The sequence below is a fragment of the Galeopterus variegatus genome, unplaced genomic scaffold (genome assembly GCF_000696425.1).
Source record: "Galeopterus variegatus unplaced genomic scaffold, G_variegatus-3.0.2 Scaffold2709, whole genome shotgun sequence".
Taxonomy (NCBI): domain Eukaryota; kingdom Metazoa; phylum Chordata; class Mammalia; order Dermoptera; family Cynocephalidae; genus Galeopterus; species Galeopterus variegatus.
The window spans coordinates 95,782-118,447 of NW_007728820.1; the positions used below are offsets into that span (position 1 = coordinate 95,782).

At 39.2% G+C, this 22,666-nt stretch overlaps 2 protein-coding genes across 6 annotated transcripts; one reads left to right on the forward strand and one right to left on the reverse strand.

Moving 5' to 3' along the window:
• The first annotated feature begins 1,774 nt into the window (after positions 1–1,774).
• On the forward strand, positions 1,775–8,354 carry EIF4A2 (eukaryotic translation initiation factor 4A2). 4 transcript variants are annotated; one of them, XR_551220.1, is made up of 12 exons: positions 1,775–2,127; positions 2,962–3,007; positions 3,098–3,230; positions 3,514–3,653; positions 4,439–4,607; positions 4,711–4,820; positions 5,055–5,198; positions 5,509–5,646; positions 5,880–5,969; positions 6,203–6,282; positions 6,725–6,835; positions 7,560–7,646. XR_551220.1 is itself a non-coding variant. In XM_008582727.1 (11 exons), exons 1-11 carry the CDS (start codon positions 2,099–2,101, stop codon positions 7,702–7,704), a joined length of 1,224 nt encoding a protein of 407 aa, XP_008580949.1. In that variant the 5' UTR covers positions 1,775–2,098; the 3' UTR covers positions 7,705–8,354. The 4 variants fall into 4 exon arrangements, 2 of the variants coding, with proteins under 2 accessions (XP_008580949.1, XP_008580948.1); XR_551219.1 differs by having other exon boundaries at positions 2,099–2,127; positions 2,959–3,007; XM_008582727.1 differs by lacking the exon at positions 6,725–6,835 and having other exon boundaries at positions 7,560–8,354.
• On the reverse strand, positions 8,349–22,132 carry RFC4 (replication factor C (activator 1) 4, 37kDa). Of its 2 annotated transcripts, none has more exons than XM_008582724.1 (11): positions 22,073–22,132; positions 20,628–20,770; positions 18,546–18,624; positions 15,339–15,418; positions 12,961–13,080; positions 10,965–11,108; positions 10,666–10,786; positions 9,987–10,112; positions 8,764–8,844; positions 8,574–8,687; positions 8,349–8,495 (listed from the first exon to the last, which is right to left on the reverse strand). In XM_008582724.1, exons 2-11 carry the CDS (start codon positions 20,756–20,758, stop codon positions 8,400–8,402), a joined length of 1,092 nt encoding a protein of 363 aa, XP_008580946.1. In that variant the 5' UTR covers positions 20,759–20,770; positions 22,073–22,132; the 3' UTR covers positions 8,349–8,399. The 2 variants fall into 2 exon arrangements, with proteins under 2 accessions (XP_008580946.1, XP_008580947.1); XM_008582725.1 differs by lacking the exon at positions 22,073–22,132 and adding an exon at positions 21,897–22,049.
• Positions 22,133–22,666: the final 534 nt, after the last annotated feature.

Here is a 22,666-nt window from a genome sequence, read left to right on the forward strand (position 1 = left end):
TAAAATATATTTTTGGTCTTTTCTTCATTTACTACTTATTAATGCTATTTATTACTTAGTAAGCACATGTAAATGTGGCAAGCACAGCATTTTAGCATTTTTAGATATATATTGTAGGGTTACAGGCAATGTGGGTCTGGATTTTGACCAGATTTACCTTGAAACTCTCACAGCACTTGTAACCGAAACCATAGCGTTTAGCCCTTATTTCCTTTTAAAAGACTCTTTGAAAAATCCTCCACAGTATCAATTGGTAGTGCTACCCTAAAGAAAGCACTCAACAATTAGGCGTTAATTGTTGATTGATTTCACCAAGACTCCAGTGAAACTAAATGGTCGGTCACTTTTCTGATTTAGTATTTTCTTCCGTTTCTTAGATCCCAGGATAGTTTTAGATTTTGGAGGAGACATGAAGGATCGCTGACCACCATCATTCTCTGAAAATGCCTGGCATTACCTCAAATCTGGATTTGAACATTACAGAGGTGTGGATGAGGAGTAGCATCACTAGACTGAGGGTGACGTCTAGTTTGGCATCTTGGTATTCTTAATTTTTCCACTGTTCCTTGCACAATAATAATTTTCAAATATAAATAATTTTTGTATATAAAAAAGTGATATTTACAACCAAATATCTTTTATAATATAGAAAATTAAGAATGAGTTTTTCCAGTAATCAGACTTTAGGTTGGTCTTATGTGAATTAATGAGAAAATGTTTTCCTGAGTATTCTTGATCATATCTTGCACCATGAGTATGACTGTATTTTAAAATTAAATGACTAAATACATCGGTTTTTTGTTTTTATCAAGGGGCCTGGGTTGGGGCTAGTTTAAAACCTATGGAGCTTAAACAATCATGCACTTTATTTAAGCAGCAAGGCTTGTATTGCTCTGAATTTAAATAAATCAGTCTTTAAAAAACAAACAAACCAACATACGCCGGAATCAAAACCTATCTGGTCCCAAAGCAGTATAGAGCTTTATCTACCAGAAGCATCCATTGAAATAAATTTCTCGAGCTGGCCCGTGGCTCACTCGGGAGAGTGCGGTGCTGATAACACCAAGACCACGGGTTCGGATCCTATAAAGGGATGGCCGGTTAGCTCACTGGCTGAGTGTGGTGCTGACAGCACCATGCCGGGGGTTAAGATCCCCTTACCGGTCATCTTTAAAAAAAGAAAGAAAGAAAGAAATTTCTGCGTTACAGGGAAAATTAATGCTCCTTAGCTTTTATCCATTTGCAAAAGCTTACAAGGATTTTATCAGGCATTCCTCACAAATGTTAGGTTAAAATCATTAGGGTTGTTTTAAAAAGAAAGCGAGAGAAGACCAGAGGCAACATGAGAAGAATTAGAGTTTACTACTCCAGAGTCATTTGCAAATGACACTACAAATTTTCTCTGGTCCTGCAAAATGTACCGGGAAGCCGGATTTTCTGAGACGTCTGGGTGGCCGGCATTTTCCCTAGCAGTAGTTTCACACTTTCGAGATCTGAATGGATGTTAAACGATCGCGCTAAATGCCATGCGGCTTCTTTATCGTCAAATTAAATAGCGGTGGGAACAGGCGGAATAACCTGATTTCCTCTCCGGCGCAGGCATGGACGTCCCAGCCCTCCAGTACCCAAGCGCCAGCCGCGAGCCGCAAGCCCAGCCCGCCAGGGCCTGCAGAGAGCCCTGGCCGGCCGGCAAGCAGCTCGCCTCAGGCTTCCGCCTCCCGGCGGGGCCCGACTCCCCCGGCCCGCCTCTGCGTCGGGGACGTGGAAACCCCGTAGGAGCAGGGCGGGAGCGGAGCGCGGTGATTCGTCCCCGCTGCAGCATATTCTTCCGCAGCAAAGCAAAGAGTCCCAGCCCTCCCTCGGGTCTTGGAATTTCCAACGAGCCTATAATATCGAAGAATTACCAAATCTGGATTTTCTCATCGACTTGCTTAGGATTTTACCCGAGAAAACGACTTCAGGATCACAATTTTGTGGCTGACCGGAGAGCGACGAGAAAATTCCTCCGCAAGAAACGGGTTCCGGCCGCGAGACTATAAAAAACGGGTGGTGGGTTTCTGCTGTCTTTTCAGTCGGGCGCTGAGTGGCTTTTCGGATCATGTCTGGTGGCTCTGCGGATTATAACAGGTATGGCGCTCTCTCGGTGGTAGTGTCGAGTAATGAAGATCATGTGGCGCCAGGGGAGATTGTAGTGGATGACTTGGAGGCAGGGAAACTCCGGATTCATGAGCGTTTCTTTGGGGTACAGCACTCGGGTCGTTCGAGAAGCTTCCATGATGGGTAGGGTCTCGGATTGCGGGGAGACAGGACAAGGTGTGAAAATGGAATGATTAAAAGGTGTTCTTCCTACTAAAGACATTTTGAAATCTGAGCCATTTCCCCTTCCGTGTGCGGAACGCGGCAAACATTTAGTTAAAAGCGGTGGCGCAGTCTGCAGTCTGTACGGTGTGAGTGGGTCCCGAAGCTTTATTTGCGGCCAGCGGCGCGAGTTGGGGTCCTAGGCTCTAGCTGAGGGGGGGAGAGTGGCAGCAGCGTCCAGTCGCCACGGCCAGAAAGCAACGGGAATGGCTCGGTAACGGGGGTGCCGGCGAACGGTTGGCATAGCCCTCGGCAGGTCTGCCCGCCGCGTCAATCACCCCGGCTTGCGCAGTGTTAGGGGCGGAGCTCGGCTCATGGAGCTCTCGCGAGACTCCGCTGCCGAAACGTGAGCGCCCCGGCCTGAGGGGCAGGGGCTGGTGTTCCTGCGGCCGGCTTTCGGAGCGTACACAGCTTTCCATCTTTAGGGAAGTGTCCCAGGACGTTCTGTGCCCTGCACCGCCGGCTTCGTTTGCTCTTTCGGGAAGTGTATACGTGTAGGGGAGGGTAATGTGATGAAACAGGTCATAAAGGGTTATCCCTTGGAGGTGCTGTTGAGGTGGCGTGGAAAGGGAGGTTGTCTAACTGCGGTATTTTTGTCAGCAGAGAACATGGCGGGCCAGAGGGAATGGACCCCGATGGTGTCATCGAGGTAAGAAATGGGTGTGGATTTTGAAGCTCTGGAAAGGTGAGTTTGTTCATCTCATTTATTCCTTTTTAAATTTATTTTTTAAACTTACAGAGCAACTGGAATGAGATTGTTGATAACTTTGATGATATGAATTTAAAGGAGTCTCTTCTTCGGGGCATATATGCTTACGGTTTTGAGAAGCCTTCCGCTATTCAGCAGAGAGCTATTATTCCTTGTATTAAAGGTAAAAGAAATCTCGTTTGCATTTTGAAAAAAATAAATTCACTGTTCTACGTAGACTTGGACCATAAAAGGGAAAGTAATCTCTGGGGGACTAGCACCTATTTGTATTCCTTAAAGTGAAATGATGGCAATCATCTTTCGGGACTGACCTGAAATGAAGAGAATACTCATTGCTGATCACTTGATTATTTGGGCATAATTCGTGTTCCAAATGGAATACATGCTGTGAAGTAGAAGTGACCATTTGATGTGGGATCGGTAAATATGTATCCTACTTTTTTTAGGGTATGATGTGATTGCTCAAGCTCAGTCAGGTACTGGCAAGACAGCCACATTTGCTATTTCCATCCTGCAACAGTTGGAGATTGAGTTCAAGGAGACCCAAGCACTAGTATTGGCCCCCACCAGAGAACTGGCTCAACAGGTATTGATAGTGTAGTTCAAAAAAAACTGCTTGCGTGTTGCATAGGTTTCAGGTTTCACAACTGTGAAGAATTTAAAACTTAGTATAAATTGGTCTTCTTTGAGCCCTCCTTTTAATTGTCCATGCATGCAGGGAGTTTTTGTTGTAATGTAAACAGGGACTGGGTGTGCAGGTATGGTGTGTAGGGTTGTATACCAATATTGAGAATTCAGAGCTTTCTGTTTAGGGTGGACTAGATGCATACTCATTTTTTTAAGTTGGAATGCAGTTGTGCAACATGAAAACTGCAGTGACATGTTGACCATTTGACTGTCTCAGTAGTTCGTGATGCATCTGTTGCATGCCATGTTTCAAAGCTCACTGCTATATTGGCTTTGAAGAAAATCGTCCTAATAAAGCTGTAGGCTTTATTAAGGTTAAGAATATCTAAGGCCCAGTACCCTGTGGGAGAAAACTTATCATTTGTCCAACCTTTAATTACAGAACTTGTTTCACTGTTTGTTTACACCTGTCTATGCAGTGAAGGATAATGTAGGAAATGTTAATAGTTCTTCAATTGCCGAATTGGTATCTGGGGCAACAGGATCCCAAGTTTGAGGCATGAGAAAGATATTTAGAGAATTTTACCTTGAAGCAGTTAGGTCAGTCTGCATTTTAAGCTTGGAAGTTTTGTGCTGTGCATGTGTAAAAGCTGTTGGCAGACCTGATATTTGCCATATGCTTTGGAAGTTAGTTATAGAGCCTGTAATTCTGCAGGATAATAACTTAAGGCTTTCGGATTTTAGATCCAAAAGGTAATTTTGGCACTTGGAGATTATATGGGAGCAACTTGTCATGCCTGCATTGGTGGAACAAATGTTCGAAATGAAATGCAAAAACTGCAGGCAGAAGCACCACATATTGTTGTTGGTACACCAGGGAGAGTGTTTGATATGTTAAACAGAAGATATCTTTGTAAGTATTGTCTTTAAGAGTGTAATTTGTACTTGCTATTATAGTCAATTCAAATAATATCTCTGAAAATGTAGAGATGATAGTATGACTTCGTTTTTAACAGCTCCAAAATGGATCAAAATGTTTGTTTTGGATGAAGCAGATGAAATGTTGAGCCGAGGATTTAAAGATCAAATCTATGAGATTTTCCAAAAATTAAATACAAGTATTCAGGTAAGCTTAATTTTATCCTCTCTTATAGCTGGAGGTTTGGTTTAATGCAGGTACTGTTACAGTATAACTGAAATGTTAATATTGTCGTTCCCCCTGCTTAAAGCATTTGATAAGTAACTATCTATGTCTAGCTCCATTCCATAGTAAGACAAAGACGCTTGGTCTCAAACACTTTTCCTTGAGTATTGCTGTGAAAGCTGTGCTACGACAGCATAATTGTTTTCTTTTTTAAAGGTTGTGTTGCTTTCTGCCACAATGCCAACTGATGTCCTGGAAGTGACCAAAAAATTCATGAGAGATCCAATTCGAATTCTAGTGAAGAAAGAAGAATTGACCCTTGAAGGAATTAAACAGTTTTATATTAATGTTGAAAGAGAGGTAATTTACAGAATTGTTATATAAAAAATGTAGCCAGACACGTTTTACCTTCTTGTATAAGCACTGTGCTAAAATTGCAGAAACTAGGACCATGTCTTGGTTTTTGTAATAATGCTAGCAGAGTACACGCAAGAAGAAAAGTAACTGCACTAGGTTGTAAAGACTGGGGTGGACCTCTTTCTTAATGTCCAGTGTCCTTTGTCTTAAGATTTGGTGCAATATGTAGACCTAACAATGAATTTAGATCTAACAATTTCTAACAACTGAATATTGAAAACTGACTAAGCACTTTCTCTTTGAAATACCATAGGAATGGAAGTTGGATACACTTTGTGACCTGTATGAGACACTGACCATTACGCAGGCTGTTATTTTTCTCAATACAAGGCGCAAAGTGGACTGGCTCACTGAGAAAATGCATGCCAGGGACTTCACAGTTTCTGCTCTGGTAAGATGTGTTCTAATTAAAATATCTAATTCTATTAAAGCAGGATTTAGACTACAATATAGCTGCTAAGTGCTGTGTTGTCGTTCCCCCTGCTCAAAATAAGGTTGTTTCTTAACTATACCTGTCTGCTGTACTCTTGTAGCAGCCAGGGACGCTTGGTCTCATACATGCTGATAAAGTTAAATGTTGACCTGACTGGTGATTCTTGAATTAAGTTTTGTTAATTTTTGCAGCACGGTGACATGGACCAGAAGGAGAGAGATGTTATTATGAGAGAATTTCGATCAGGGTCAAGCCGTGTTCTGATCACTACTGACTTGTTGGTAAGTAAGTCTCTTCTTAGTGATCTCCTTTAATCTACCAAAAGTTAATTCTTGGGGGGGAAGGTTTTTGGTAACCTTTACCAACTTTGGCTGTTTGGGAGAATAAAGTAAAGACCACACTCCACAGTGAGCTTATACCACTTTATATAGTTCACTACTATTTTGTGGCCTACATTACAGAGAGGTGTTCGGTTTTTTAATTAGAATTTTGAACATATGCTGTTATATTTCAGGCTCGTGGAATTGATGTGCAACAAGTGTCTTTGGTTATAAACTATGATCTACCTACCAATCGTGAAAACTATATTCACAGGTGAGAAGCCTGCATCTTGACTGAATGTTGGTGAAATACATTCATGTATTGCTTTTCTACTGTGATTTGTATGAAAGGTAATGTCAAATTAGTAAAAAGACTCAGTAATAGAGACATAGTAACTTAGTAAGATGTAATAAAATCATACTTGGGAAGACTGATCAGGACAAAGTGGGAAAACTTGTAAATGTTACACAGATTGTGGACAGATCAGTTTGCTTTTTAGATCTGTTGGTCTTAGCTTATGTTTGAGCTTTATTTTTAGTGATGCTCGTGTTGTACATGTGCTTTTTCTTGGTGATTCTTTTATAGTTGGGATTTTCTTGGTGTCGCCTGGTAGCAATTTGAGTGATCCCTGGTTTAGTTTTAGTGGCTTTATCCCTAAATAAATTGAATTGTACTTTGTTATATGATGTAAAAAAAGACTTTTTAAAAAATACAGGAGTCGATAGCAGCAGTTGATGACGAGATGGCGCTCAGAAACGGCGTTGACGTAATTTAGGACGTGGAATCATAAGCGAAACAGCACACTGTTTGAATAAAGAGCGAGTCGGTATTTATATTTGTTTTTCTTTTGTCATGATTATTTGATATTTTAAGTTGCTCCAGCCAAGGCATATTGAATATTAGCATTTGTTAGGGAGTTTTTCTGTTAGGTGGTTTTGTATTGTCTGGTTACTAGTCAGGAAGGTAGAGAGCTGTCTTGGAGGTGAACACGTTTGAGTAATTTGAGTTATAACGTGTGAAACTGAGCAAAAAAAAGCAGTGATAAGTTTGGGTTACCATACCAAATATGTTTTCCCACTGGAAAAAAGTCGTAAGTTTTAGAAAATAGTTAACCTTGCAGCATTTGTGTTTACAGTTTACAGTTCCAGAAGTGCGTCGAAATGGATTACATAACTTCTTTTTGTTTTATCCCTGGTGTTTACATCTGTCCCAGGCTGTCATCTGCTCTTTGCTGGCCCACTTTGGTATGGGCTTTAATTTCACTACCCCAAACATGATACTGTCATCTGCTTTATAATAATGCTCAAGACGCCTGATAAAATCTCATTTTGCAGCCAGACAAGCCTTGAATCCTTTTGGCACTAACTGCAAAGGAAGATTTTTTTCTCTAGATATTGTGATTAGCAGCTTAGTGCTCCATTTAGAAGCGCGAAGTATAACCTTGATAAGTAAACAGCAGCTGATGGTTAACAAGTGGATCGTCATATTCATTAGTTCATTCAGTACATGAGAAGTATCATTCTGATTGCTGATTTCTTTTTCTTACACAGAATTGGCAGAGGGGGTCGATTTGGGAGGAAAGGTGTGGCTATAAACTTTGTTACTGAAGAAGACAAGAGGATTCTTCGTGACATTGAGACTTTCTACAATACTACAGTGGAGGAAATGCCCATGAATGTGGCTGACCTTATTTAATTCCTGGGATGAGATAGTTTTGAATGCAGTGCTCGCTGTTGCTGAATAGGCGATCACAACGTGCATTGTGCTTCTTTCTTTGGGAATATTTGAGTCTTGTCTCAATGCTCATAACGGATCAGAAATACAGATTTTGATAGCAAAGCGACATTAGTCGTAAGCTCTTGTGAGGAAAGTCATTGGCTTTATCCTCTTTAGAGTTAGACTGTTGGGGTGGGTATAAAGATGGGGTCTGTAAAATCTTCCTTTCTTAGAAATTTATTTCCTAGTTCTGTAGAAATGGTTGTATTAGATGTTCTCTATCATTTAATAATATACTTGTGGACTAAAAGATATAAGTGCTGTATAAAATCAGCCAATTATGTTAAACTAGCATATCTGCCTTTATTGTGTTTGTCATTAGCCTGAATAGAAAGGCCTTTAAAATTGATTTTTTTCTTTTTTTTTTTTTTAGAAAGCATTTGAATGCCTTGTTTGGTATTGTATTTATTCAATAAAGTATTTAATTAGTGCTAAGTGTGAACTGGACCCTGTTGCTAAGCCCCAGCAAGCAATCATATCCTAGGTAGGGTTAAACCCCCAGTAAATTGCCATATTGCACATGTCTTAATGAAGTTTGAATGTTAAATAAATTGTATATTCACTTTAAAGGTGCTTCGGTTTTTATTATGAACCCATATTTACAAAGATAACATTTAACAATTCTGAGTTAACTGCTGCATCACAGTTGCACAAAGACTGATCAATTGCAGGTATTCATCCGCACCATCTGCTAGGCATTTATCAACTTCCTATAAGAAAATAAAAAGTAAATAAAATTTCCCTCAGGTATAGCTAAATATTTTTACATGTGCAAAGTAGCTACCTACAGCAAGTTTTTCTGTAATGATGGACTTCTGTTTATCAGAAAGGTCATTTTCTACCACTGCATCATGAAGTTGACTTACAAGCTGAGTTGCTGCATGACCCTCATCTATTAGGTCCTGTAACAAAAAAAATTTGATATTTGGTATAACTTAATTTTCCTTTCCCCAAAGTTAGTAAATTGAATTTACTTACCTTTACCACAGCTTCTAGTTTGTCGAAAGAGCCACTCTGACATGCAGCAAATATGTCATTAATTGTCTTAGCTGATACTACCTGAAATGTAAAGTCTTAAAGATGTTAGGTGGAAACAATTTGAACATTCCCTCTGCCAGTTATTCCACCCACTCCCTTCTGTTCCAGGCTTGGGTAGTTTACTGTGTCCAAAAGAAAACTAAAAGCCTGTAGCACAGGATGTTGTCCTGATATCCTTGGATAAGTTAGGCGAAGTGAGAACTGGAAAAGGACCAAAGTGGACTCCCATGTAGTGTTTTCAGTCCAGTCACCACTAAGCAAACAGGGTAGCGTGCTAAGTCCTCTACTGGCTCTTGTGAAATACATTTCCTTCCAAGTTTGGGCCTACACACGAACAGCTCCTCCTAGTCAGTGGGTAGTAAAAGTTCTCACTTGTGAAACCTATTCACCCTTTTACCCTGAGATACCCCAGGGGCAATAGCCAATCAGAGCAGTGGAAAAATCAGCCAAATAGATTGAAAATGATTTCTGGTCTTTAAGGGGTATCTGAACCCTTGACCCTGGTATTATCAGCGCCACCTTTGACTAAGTGAGCTAACTGGCCAGCCCTGAAAATTACTTTTTATTTTTTTTAAGAATGTACTTACTACTAATTGTTCTCCATGTAAAGATGCCACTAGCAAGAGACTGTTTTAAAAAGTCCACAGTAAGAAAGTTAAGAGGACTGATGCTATTAGTCTTGTCACTGTATGAAACAACATGTAGCTGAAAAATGCTACTTTGAGAACAGAGTTTTGAAGGTAGTGATTCTGAGGTGAGTTCTGACATAAGAATATCCAAAGGCAGGTGTGATATTTTCTTTAATAAGTGATTTGTGTAACTTGGATATACCTTTTGTTTATTATATATGGCCCTTTGGCAGAATGGGTTTTCTGCATAAGAAGAGGATATCTACTGGAAATGACTTAACTGCTACAAAAACACCATTTACCTCCTAGAAATTTAAGAATTGAAAGTAGTGTTTTTTCTTGATGTCTTTTACATGCCTGACATGTCAGTGCTCAAGTCAGTGTTACCTCCTCCCTGATGAATTCTGATACTTCCTTACCACACTTTTAGTACAGTACTTGGCATATAATAAGCAGTCAGTATATACTGGGTGAAAATTTTCTAAAAGCCACAAAAAAAGGACAGAAGAATTTCAGACTATCCAGTGTTCTTACCCCAGCAATGTCTGTGATCACTTGCTCTGTGACCTCCTTTCCACCTGTTAATCGAGTAGCACTTTGAAGAAATGTAATGGCTTTTCTTAGGTCTCCTTCTGACACTTTAACAAGATAAGCTATTCCCTGAAGAGAGAGAGTTGTTTTTAAACTATTATGGCTAAGGCTTTTTGACTTTAATGAAGAGTGAAAAACACTATTTTAGCCTTCAGTTAATTGGGAAAAACATAATATTTATTTGTTTTGAGGGTAATATCATTCCTACAGAATTCATGGAGACAGCATCAGTCCAATGGTAGGACAGAGAATAGGTCTCTTGCCTCTGAAATTTGCAGAGACAGATGTATATTCTATCACCTGAAATGGAGTATTAGCCAGGAGACTAAAATCTTGTCATTGTGCAGAGATTTGTTGTAGAATTTGCATTATTTGTATGAAATGCACCTCAGTTTTGGGTTATTAAAATATTAACAAATATTAAATAACCCAAAAAGCAAAAGAAAAGCTAAACTAAACCTTGTAATTCCTAGACATTTCAACTAGCTTTGCTCATTTAGCTCAAGTATGACTGATGATTTGGCATTATGATTGAAGCAACACACATTTAAGTATTGCAGGGCCTCTTCATATGCGTTCATCAAAGGAATTAGTAATTGTAATAATAATAATTTGTAATTACCTCATTGCTAATTTTGACATTTTCCTTCTCAGCAATGTCTAGTAACCGCTGCTGTTGAATTTTATCTGACAGAGGCTTGAAACGGAATTTTGAACATCTAGAGGTCAGGGGTTCAATTATTCTGTAAAAGATTGGAAAACAAGTTGGTGTCTAAAGAATTTCCCCAGATAAATGTATTTTTATCAAGAAAAAACCAAGATTTGATGGAGGAGAAATTAATGTAGCCTTGAAAAATTTAAATGTTTTCTTACCCTAATTGGGGTTATCAAAATAATTTATCTTCAGGGCAATATACATACCGACTGACATAGTTACAGATGAGACAGAATCTGGTGGTTTTAGACTCTTTCTCCATGGTTCGTCTTAAAGCTGCCTGAGCAGCTGAGGTCATAGAATCTGCTTCGTCCAGAATCACAATCTTAAAAGGAGGACATGGCTTCCCACTGATTTAGAGAAACACATAAGAGTTGAACATTATTAATATGTACATTGTTTTTAACAGCTTTGTTGGGATATAATACACATATCATACAATTCACCCATTCAAAGTGTATAATATATTCACAGAGTTGTGCAATCATCACCACAACCTAATTTTTGAACATTTTCATCACCACTATTCTTCCCCAACTCTCCCAGTTCTACATAATCACTAGTCTCCTTTTTGCCTCTATAGAATTTCCTGTTCTGGACATTGCATATAAAAGGATTCATGTAATATGTGGTCTTTTGTGGCTGGCTTCTTAATGTTTTCGAGGTTCATCCATGTTGTAGCATGGGTCATTGCTTCATTCCTTTTCACTACTGAATAATATAGCCAAGTGGATGTAACACATTTTATTCATCCATTAATCAGCTGGACATTTGGGTTGTTTCTGTGTTTTGGCTACAAGGAAAACTTCTGCTATGGACAATTGTTTACATGTTTTTGAGCAGGTGTATGTTTTCATTTCTTGTGAGTATATACCTGAGTCATACGGTAACTCTACTTATCTTTTAGAGGAAATGCCAAACAGTTTTCTAAAATGTTCCACCTTTTTACATTCCAACCAGCAATGTATATGAGTTTTACATTTCTCCATGTCCTTGCCAATACTTATTTTCTGTGTTTTTGATTACAGTCATCCTAGTAGGTATACAGTGTTCATCTCATTGTGGTTTTGATTTTCATTTCCCTAACAGCTAATGATGCTGATGAGTATCTTTTCATGTGCTTACTGACCATTTGTGTATCTTCTTTGGAGAAATATCTATTCAGATCCTTTGCCCATTTTTTAATAGGGTTACTTGTTTTTATTATTGAGTTTTAAGAGTTCTTTATATATTCCAGATATAAGTCTGTTTTCAGATATATGGCTTGTAAATATTTTCTCCCATTTTGTGGGTTTTTACTTTCTGTACGTTGATTTTTGGTAATCTGCCATTGAAGTTTTTTCTCCCACCAAAAGTGACATTAAACAATTGGATTAAAATTTTATCAAGAAAACAGACTTCAAATATTAAAGGTGGAAAGGATCTCAGAGGTTTTTTGGTCCACAACCCAGTCTTCATTTCACATAAGAGGAAACTGGGTGCTACAAGAGGTTGTGATTACATTATCAGTTCGAGGTGAATATAAAAATTAGCCATTCACTTTTTACATTTTTTTTTGTGTGTGTGTGTGTGTGTGACCGGTAAGGGGATCACAACCCTTAGCTTGGTGTCGCCTGCACCGCGCTCAGCCAGTGAGCGCACCGGCCATCCCTATATAGGATCCGAACCTGCGGCGGGAGCACCACTGCACTCCCAGTGCCACGCTCTCCCGAGTGAGCCACGGGATCGGCCCACTTTTTACAAATTTTGAAGTGTACCCTGACGTATGCCCAGATACTAAAAACTTAATCTTGAAACTATGCCACCTAAAGAGTATAAGTAGTTGACTAAATCCCTGTATACTTCAGGCAGGGCAGCCCTATTTTAATTATTAATAATATTTCCTTCCACTCTAAAAATGTCCCAGTCTGAACAAGAACTTATATGGTCACCCTAACTATGAAATATACAATGAAGCTTAAAATGTATGATAGAAAGGAGAGGTAACATTTTTTTTTTTTTATGAGTGTGTATACCATTAAACTATCCTATTTGATTAATAAATACTCCTTAGACAAAATATCAATGAACACTCTGACAGCTAAACAACTTAAAACTAGTTATAATGGAAAAGTCATGAAAAGAGTTGAAAATTTGGCAGAAACACATTATTTAAAATAAATATACAACATGCTATGGAGAAGAGAAGGCAAGTTTACTTACTCAGTACGACTTCCTGACACAGTGAGCTGAGCAAAATTTTTCACTTTCTCTCGAACTACTTGTATTCCACGTTCATCAGATGCATTTAACTCAAGAACTCTTAATCGAAAAAGTTCAGGCCTATGTCAAAATGAAATATAAAACAAAATAAAACTTACAAGTAAATCACATTTTATCATTTGCACACTTCGCAGTAGTTTAAAATCCACCTAGTAAACAATATGGATAGAAGGCACACAATCACTTCTGTTATTCTCTTTTTGCAAAGCCACTCAGTTAACATTTTGGTTTTTTTCCAGGCATTAAAAAAAACAAACATATATATTACATAATATATAAAACTTAAAATCAATTTTCTATTTAGTGTTGTATAATAAACATCTTGCCATGTTATCAAAACCACTGTAAATGCCATTTTAACGGCTATATGGCATTCCATCTTACGAATGTACCATCATTTACTTAAATTTACCAGACGTTCTTCTATTGTTAGACATCTAGATAGTTTTAAATATGTAACATTTTAAATAATGTTACAATATGACACAGTAGGATTATTTCCACAGGGTAGCTTGCTATAAGGAAAATAACCAGGCTGGGCCAGTCAGCTAAATTGGTTAGAGTGCAGTCTTAACAACATCAAGGTCATAGGTTCAGATCCCACACAGGCCAGCTGCCACAAAAAAAAAAAAAAAAAAAAAAAAAAGGAAAATTACTGGATTAAAACATGTAAAACATGAACAGTTTTTAAAGTGAGTTTTTTTAAAAAATGTATGCTCACTGTAGTGAATTCAAAAGAAAATTTTAAAAACTGGCACATCCTGTCAAACCACCGTTTTAAAACTTCCCTGTTTTTTCTACATATTTATAGTTTAAATTAAAAAAAAACAAGAGTTGTGATTTAGTTTTGTCTTTATTTTTTTTAATTAGCATGGTATCTTAAAATTTTTCTATGGGCATAAACATTTAGGAAACTCTGTGCATGTATTTTCTATTTTAAAACCACATATACTATTACATGTAAAATTTATAATTTAGAATTAAATTTTTTTAGTTCAAGAATAAGCATTATTTGGGCCGACCCTGTGGCGCACTCGGGAGAGTGCGGTGCTGGGAGCGCAGCGATGCTCCCGCCGTGGGTTCGGATCCTATATAGGAATGGCTGGTGCGCTCACTGGCTGAGCGCGGTGCGGGCGACACCAAGCCAAGGGTTGCGATCCCCTTACCGGTCACGAAAAAGACAAAAAAAAAAAAAGGCAGCATTATTTTATAAAGGATATAGAAGATGTTATATAATCTGGACTGACCTACTCCAGAAAAATAATAAACTACTTACCAGTTTCATTATTATTATATTGCTAAGGCTGATTCAGTTTAGCTCTGACTGAGTTGTAGGATAATCAAAAAAAGCCCTTTTATTATTTTATTAAGACACAGATTGCTGTCAGATAAATAAAATATTAGGCTCACAGCACCTTCACTCTTTATGTCTTCCTTTACATTTTGACATAACTAATTATCCTTACACATTTGGTAGTTTCAGAGGCATCTAATTATTTTCATATGTATCCTTTAATTAATTAATTTCAGATGTATCCTTTGGCTATATAAATTCAGATAAATTCAAGACAGCCTTTGCTATGTTGGTACATGTTTCATGGATATCAGACCTGGGCCCTTTTATCTCTAGGTTAAAGGGCTCCTCTATTAACTCAAGACAGTCAATCTAGGAAAAGGAAACTAAGAAAGTGGTTCACAGGGAGATTTTCTGGTGTACCTGGATCATACTGCATCAGCTACCATCCAATCTACTTACACTCCAGAGATGTGAGGGCAAGGAGCTAGCCTGGCCACTCCAGAGGCAGGGCCTAGGAATTCCAGGGCAGGAGGAACTCAAGAAGAGATGGTACTGACAGTAGCTTCAGATACAGAAGATTCTATCACATAGCCACAACAGATTCATTCTATCATATAACTACAGCAGATTCCATCATATAGCTACACAGACGTGAACACAATCATTAAGTTGGTGATGAAACTATCAGCATGACTGAAGATAGGTTGGGTCCTCTGGCCTCCGAAATCATAACAAAAAAGTTAAAGAAAGTGATGAAAAAAAGCAGAGGCTCCCTGTGTTGTGGAACACTCAAACATTTGAACGAGGTTCAGAATGAAGGTTACAAAAGATGTACTCAAGCTAATTTATTGGGGGAGAGAAACAAAATGGGCTCATGGGATTAATAAATAAATTAAAAAATAAAAACCCAACCCCACAAAGAAAACAAATGCAAATTTTAAGGGGAAAAAAAAAAATCACAAGATTTTTTATGTCAAATCTAAAAGAACAACAACAAAAAAAAAGACTGATTTCAACTTACCCAAAGAGCTCTCTAGCTGCTGCCAAAATGGTGGATGTTTTTCCAGTTCCAGGTGGTCCATAAAACAAGAGATTAGGGAGCTAAAGAAAGTAAATTTTTTATAAATTGTATTCTGGCACAAATAAATGAAGGGAATCCCAGGCTTCTGTCAGTTCCCTATCCCCATCTTTTGCTCAAAATTGGGTGAGATTTTATATAAAAATGTCAGCTGCTTCAAAGGGGAAATAGACCAAAGGAGTAATGGGATTTGGCCAGTACTGAAGAAAAAGGATGGAAAAAGACATATTAAAAAAGACATTACACATCATGATTATGTACCCTGTAGGGATGCCTGCATATATCAGGGAGAATTCATTAGAAGAAAGGATAAGATTAAATAACTAGCTGTCTTCTTTTAGACCTTGGAGTGAGCTAGGTTGGCTCCTATCAAGCAGGCAACTGATCTGTGGTGAAGATTAATGTACTAAATTCTAGAGCTCTACTATGAAACTGTACATTCTTCAGTATGTCCTTTCATGTAGGGAAATTGCTGAACACAGGAAACTAGTCAATAGTTTATTTGTTTCCACTCTCACCTAATCACTCCCCCTTCCTGTTCATTCATTCTTCACCTAAATCATATACCACTCTGCTTGCTATCTACTCTTCACTGACTTCACATTCTACTCAGAACAAAAACAAACAAAAAAACCTGAAGCTGCTTACCATGGCCTGTAACGACTTCCACGAATTGCCTAGCATCTCCTTCACCTTCCACGCTCCAGCTTACAATGGTCTCCAACAGCTAAGTGCTTTCTGGCCTGCACATATGTTGTTCCCACAATCTGGAGTCTGACCCCCTTCTTTCTGTCTGGCCAACTCTTAGTGCATTACAAGTCAAAAGCCTTCTCTGACCATCCAATCTAAACCGGGTCTTCTCTCTTTTTCTGTCATTAGTCTTTGTTGCACTTGCTGCAATTTGCACTTATTATCACTTATTTAACTGTTGGGTTTAATTGTAAAATGTCCGTCTACGTCACTAGCTGGTAAGTTTAAAAAGGCCAGGAACCTTATTTGTTCTATTCATATCTATATCCTCAGAATCAACTGCAGTACTTAATATCTGCCAAATAAATGAACAGACCAATACATATACAAATATGTTAATTAGAGACCATTACTGTTACACTGGTAACATATAGTTTAAAATACAAATTTTGAGATTCATTACTTAAAAACAAAAAACAAAGAAACTCGGGCCGAGCCTGTGGCGCACTCTCGAGAGTGCGGCGCTGGGAATGCAGCAGTGCTCCCGCCGCGGGTTCGGATCCTATATAGGGATGACCAGTGCGCTCACAGCGCTCACTGGCTGAGCGCGGTGCAGCCAGTCTCCAAAAAAGGACAAAAAAAAACAAAGAAACTCCTAGGCTTCTTAGTTTTTAAGATTATAACTATTATTTTGCAAAAAAGGACAAAAAAAAACAAAGAAACTCCTAGGCTTCTTAGTTTTTAAGATTATAACTATTATTTTGATCTGTGTATCAACACTTGTAATGGTTCATCCAGGTAACTATAGACAATAATTTAAATTTTTTAAAACAGGATAAAATTATTATACCTTGTAGTATATAATTGTCTCATATATGTTGTGCACTCAAGAACTGTATGTGGAATACCAGTTCTTAAAATTGATTTCTGAAAAAATTCTCCTATAATTCTACTTTAAATTCATTTAAAGTAAATGAAGGAATGAATTATTTTCCTTTACTCTAGAATTTTAAAAATTACTACCTCTTTTTATAAAACTTAGTCTGAAAAGAAGCACAAAATATTAAAGAGGAGGTGAAAGAAGAAAGTTCTTAATTCAGCCTCATAAGTTAGATGGCATAAAGTCAAGAATAGGATCATAATCCCACCGTATTTCCCTAAAGAGCTGAAAGTACTAGTAATTAAATTGGATTTGTCCTCCAATCTGTGTAAATATTACTATGCAATAAAAATTTATACTGTTAAAAAGTTAAAAGGTAAAAGGTATTTCGATCAAATCAAAACAAACACTAGTAAAGAAAAAGTTTTTAAATAGTTTTATATGGGCCGGCCCGTGGCTCACTCGGGAGAGTGTGGTGCTGATAACACCAAGGCCACGGGTTCAGATCCCATATAGGGATGGCCGGTTTGCTCACTGGGTGAGCATGGTGCTGACAACACCAAGTCAAGGGTTAAGATCCCCTTACTGGTCATCTTTAAAAAAAAAATTAGTTTTATAAATATAATTTATTTCAGTATGTGTACTTTAGTGGTGTAATTCCTAAAAGAGAACAATGACAGCAAAAATCAAAAGAACCTCTAATTAAAAGCAGCCAGGTTGAGGGGAAGGAAGCAAATCTTGGGAATAAAGCAAAAACCACATACCACTTTCATCTTCGATTTTCTCCCTCCCTTCACTAAGCTCTTAAAGCAGTTTGGGCACTTCATCATATATAAGTACAATTTTAAATTGCTAATTCCTCATATGGGTTTATTTTGTCTCTGAATAACCTAAAATGCAAGTTACTCAAGGATATTTTATCCCACAATCATGGCAGGAGACAAAGTACTATAAGCAGAATTAAATGCTTGTTATTTTGTTTTGTTTTGTTTTGTATTATAGTTCAAACTAAATCCTAAGGTTAGGTGAGCAATTATACTTTCAAAGAATTTCTGACTCTTCTTTATAGCACATATAATTATTTATAATTATCTTATTTATTTGTTTGGTTTACCTGTTTATACTGTCTTTCCCCACTGAAATAAAAGCTCATGAAAAAAAGGCACCTAAGGGCCGGCCCGTGGCTCACTCGGGAGTGCGCAGTGTTGATAACACCAAGGCCACGAGTTCGGATCCTATATAGGGATGGCCGGTTGGCTCACTGGCTGAGCACGGTGCTGACAACACCAAGCGAAGGGTTGAGATCCCCTTACTGGTCATCTTTTTTAAAAAAAAAAAAAAGGCACCTAATTTGTCTTGTTCAATGGTATTTACTTGAATACTATATAACAATGTCACATAAGACTGAATAGGAGATGCTCAATAAATATTTGAACTAGTCATCATTGTACAAATACTAAGGACTTACTGTATATACAGCATGGTATTTAATGGAGGTGAAAGGTTATAAAGGAAGGAAGAGGGTGAATGAATTTAAGTCTTAAATGTCTCAGTGACACTGAACACCATCTGCTACTTACATCGGCTCCTTCTAAAGATTTTTTCAGTACTGCAACCACTTCTTCCTGGAAAGCAACTTCATCCACACATTTTGGGCGACTGTGGGGGTGGGGTCAGGGAGGAGAGGTTATTTAGTATATTATGGTAGCCACAGGAAAGTCTCATGTTAGTTCTGCTAAAATACCAATGACAATTCTTATATATTGGTAATAAGAAACTGTTTCATAATTGGAAGTAGGTGGAAACCCTATTTGTATTTACCTTAAGCATATATATACTAAAGGAGTGAAATGGTTTTCTACTTCCTATCTGCATTGCTTGTATCTGTTATGTTTACAACAATTAAGCAAAAGGATTTTATTTTATATACCACAAATGTCAACTGGTTAAAAATTAAAGTGAACACTTGCCTAGAAAGTAATATTAAGGGCTGGCCGGTTAGCTCAGTATGTTAGAGTATGATGCTGATAACACCAAGGTCCAGGATTCAATCCCTGTACTTGCCAGCCACATACACAAAAAAAGAAAGTAAATGGGCCGGCCCGGTGGCGCACTGGAGAGTGCGTTGCTTGAGAGCGCGGCGGCGCTCCCGCCGAGGGTTCAGATCCCATGTGGAGACCAGTTCCCACTCACTGGCTGAGCGAGGTGTGGGCGCAACACCGAGGGTTGCGATCCCGTTACCGGTCAGTAAAAAAGACAAAAAGGAAAAAAAAAAAAAAAAAAAAAAAGTAATATTATATTTTTACAAGATAAGATCATGTACCTAAGCTGAAAAGGGAAAACTATTTAATAACCTGTGGACAGGTAACTATTTTGGTTAATATAGTTACATATATATACTTAATATGTTGTTAATTGGTTAATACCAATTTTTTCCATCACCTAACTGTACAAAAATATGGAGACCTATTTACTTTATTGAGGGGTAACAAAATAACAAATTTAACCACTTTGAAGTATAGTAATATATAATTTTCATCTTACATCATTAATTAGTGATTTTAAGAGAAGCAAGGACAATGTTATACTCCCAGTCCTAAAATTAGGCTTTGTGCTTAGTTAACTAACCAAAAGTTCTTCTTTGATGCATACTTTACTAATTAATGAAGTTAATGCTAGGCAGGAATTATACGAGGTAATGTTTTCTAGGGAAACCAGGGTATGTTGTAAAGCAGGATCTCATATTCAAATACCTGCAGGAATTAGGCAGATAAGAGTGAAGAAGACAGAGTGTAAGGCAAGAGAAGATAGTAGGGACTATGGCAAATTTAGAAACACATCACCTTTACAAAATGAGAAGCAGTACACAAGTATATGTAATTTTCATGTCAGAACTTACACCCAGTATTGCCTGATCTCCTGGGAGGCTGAAAATCTAGATGTTCCCCTGTATGAATTTTTTTTTTTTCCTTTTTGTCTTTTTTTGTGACCGGCAATGGATCGCAACCCTCAGTGTCACGCCCGTACCGGACCAGGACCGGCAACGGGATCGCAACCCTCGGTGTTGCGCCCGCACCTCGCTCAGCCAGTGAGCAGCCGGTCTGTATGTGGGATCCAAACCCTCGGCGGGAGCGCCACCGCGCTCCCAAGCGGCGCACTGTAGCAGTGCGCCACCGGGCTGACCCCCCCGTATGAATTTTAATGTAAAAAAATCTAGATTTTTATAAGCATTGTTGGTGCCAAGCAAAACATGAGAGTCTTATTTGGCCTATAAGTAATCTACAAACCCTTGATAATACCTGAGGCTATATCCAGTGGTTGCAATTACTTGTCATGATATCACTTCGCTGACTATTTAAGTGCAACTTTAAGTGTTGTTTTTGCCAAAAACGTACAAACACTCAACAGTTCCCATCTATTAGTAATGAAAAGAATAAATTTTTTGGATTTCAGTAGAACTCCTGACCAAAAATTTATAGCCAGGAAGTGAAATTAGATCATTGTAGGTACTTTTCAGTTCCTAGGTTCCATGACTTACATAACTGGGTAATTTCCAAGGACAACATCTAAACAAAGCAAACCATCCCCCCATCAGTAAAAAAAGTGATCAGATCCGGTTAGAGAGGTAGTTTATTAATTATTTCAACAAAAAGCGTTCTTACTATTTTTCCACCCACGGAACAGGTTTGGCTTTCTTGTTCTCCCCACTGCTTCCTGCAGTAGCAGCTACTCCTCGATCTTTGGTCAATGGTGGTTTAGTAGTGGTAGACGTGCCTTTCAGAAATGCCTGCATGGTTACTTCAACCTGACCAGGTGCAAGACATAAAAAGAAAAGCTTTTTAAAAATCATTATGAGGAAGTACAGCCTGAAAGCAAACTTATCCTGTGGAAAAGCATTCAATAATTACTTAATAAGACATCACCCCATGACCTAGGACACTTTGAATACATTGTACTGAGGGTTACAGGGACATAAAAGAGGCCAAAGTCCTTAAGGACCTTAGGATCTATTTATAGTGGAGTTATATGACAAAGATAAACTGTGTGTCATAAAAAATTTTCAGAGTTCCAAATGCTCTGATAAGTATGTTACTAAATGGCCAAATGGCACATAGGCCTGTACAGTCTCTCCCATTTCAGTCATAGACCTAGCTCTAGCTCCGACCCTAAAATGGACTCAGCAATTAGGAGTGCCAGGACCACAAATGAGAGCCTTCACTCCTTTTCTTGGGTCTAGAGCTCCGCTCAAAGCGTGTTTTATTGGCAGAGCCAATGCCTGCCTTCAAATCAAAACAATGCAGAAAAGCATGAAGAATTAAAAAAATTCATACAAAATCCTACCCAGAAGATATCTACTACTAACATTCAGGTAAACATTCTTCCAGGTTGTTTTCAAGGATTAAAAAAAGCACCCTTGGCTTGGCTGAAAATCCCCAGCATTAGTGGCAATTCTATTTTTTTCACTGCCATATGCCCCAGTGCCTAAAACAGTGCCTAGATGCTCCATGATATTTGGCGAATGAACTGCCATCTATTTGACTCAAGTTTCCCCTTCTGCAAAATGGGTTAAGGCCTATTCCATAAAGCAGCTGAGTTAAACGAAAGAATGTGTGCAAACACGTAGTTCTGTGCTTGGCATTTGGGCATATATTCAATAAAATAAAATATACTGTTAATATTTGTAAGCAGCCAAGGTTTTTTTAACGTTACTGGATTACTCCGTCCCTGCCACGGACTGCTAAACAGTAATAAAGCTCTAAGAAGGGCTCTGAAGAGATGCTGTCCGGAACCACCACTTCTCCAAGGGGTGGAAGCCGGGTCTGAGAGTGTGGCTAGGGCGGAGCTGGGATGAAGGTAGAAGACCTCCCAGGGGCATCAAGGGCAGGAGTAGGGAAGGCGAAGGCAAGCTGGCAATTTCTCCAGCGGGTCACCTGTTAACCCGGCTTCCCGTGCGGGTACCCCGCAAGCCCGGGCTTTTCAGCCGCCCGTCACCGGAGCGAGGACCGCCGGCTCGTTCCTGGGGTTTCTGGGATAAGGAAAGGATAAGGTGGTCGCGAAGTCTCAGCTCTGTCCTCCAGTGTGAGAGTCACGGGCCCAGGTGACTTACAGAGGCCGCGGTCCCCGAAGTCGCCCCAGTTCCCGCCACGGATCGGCAGGCGAAGAGCAGGCCGGGAATACGCGGGCACGTAACGCGTCACTTCCGGTCGGGCGCGCGGCCGGTGGAGCGCGCGGTCTCCTGGCGCGCGGTTTTATTTAAACGTGTGGGGCGACGACCGGCGTTTGGGGATGAGTAGAGTGGAACAGGCATCACCAAGGAGGTGTAAGTAAAGTTTCATCCTGTCCGCGTGTATTGCTCCCACCCGAGACTGCAGGGCAAGGGCGATTGAGCTCAACCGTCCCCGAAGGAGCAGGGGCCGCGAGCAGGGCGCTCGGGCCACTTACCACGCGCGCTCAGCGACACGGGCTGGGGAGCGGCGCGTGTGCCTCGAGACCTCGCTGTCCACCGAAGGTTACAAAAAGTCCACTGTTTCTAGGTTCGGGCCTGCAAAACCCTACCGCACTCTGAACTTCATTTGTAGTCATAGGGCGTCTTACGGGCATTTCTGCGGCGACACAATTCGGCATGCAACCTGCTTCACCCCGAAGGACGGGATTGGGGAGGGTGGAGTCGACCTTTCGCCAGAAGAGGGCATCCTGTAGA

What these genes read in the sequence shown, in the direction of transcription:
- EIF4A2 (XM_008582726.1), top strand. Translation starts at nt 2,099, where the DNA reads ATGTCTGGTGGCTCTGCGGATTATAACAG. An exon ending in GGCTCTGCGGATTATAACAG is followed by an intron (nt 2,128 to 2,958) that starts GTATGGCGCTCT and finishes TATTTTTGTCAG; the next exon opens with CAGAGAACATGGCGGGCCAG. An exon ending in TATTATTCCTTGTATTAAAG is followed by an intron (nt 3,231 to 3,513) that starts GTAAAAGAAATC and finishes TACTTTTTTTAG; the next exon opens with GGTATGATGTGATTGCTCAA.
- RFC4 (XM_008582724.1), bottom strand. Translation starts at nt 20,758, where the DNA reads ATGCAGGCATTTCTGAAAGGCACGTCTACCACTACTAAACCACCATTG. An exon ending in GCAGCTAGAGAGCTCTTTGG is followed by an intron (nt 13,081 to 15,338) that starts GTAAGTTGAAAT and finishes ATTTTGACATAG; the next exon opens with GCCTGAACTTTTTCGATTAA. An exon ending in GTGTCAGGAAGTCGTACTGA is followed by an intron (nt 11,109 to 12,960) that starts GTAAGTAAACTT and finishes TCTCTAAATCAG; the next exon opens with TGGGAAGCCATGTCCTCCTT.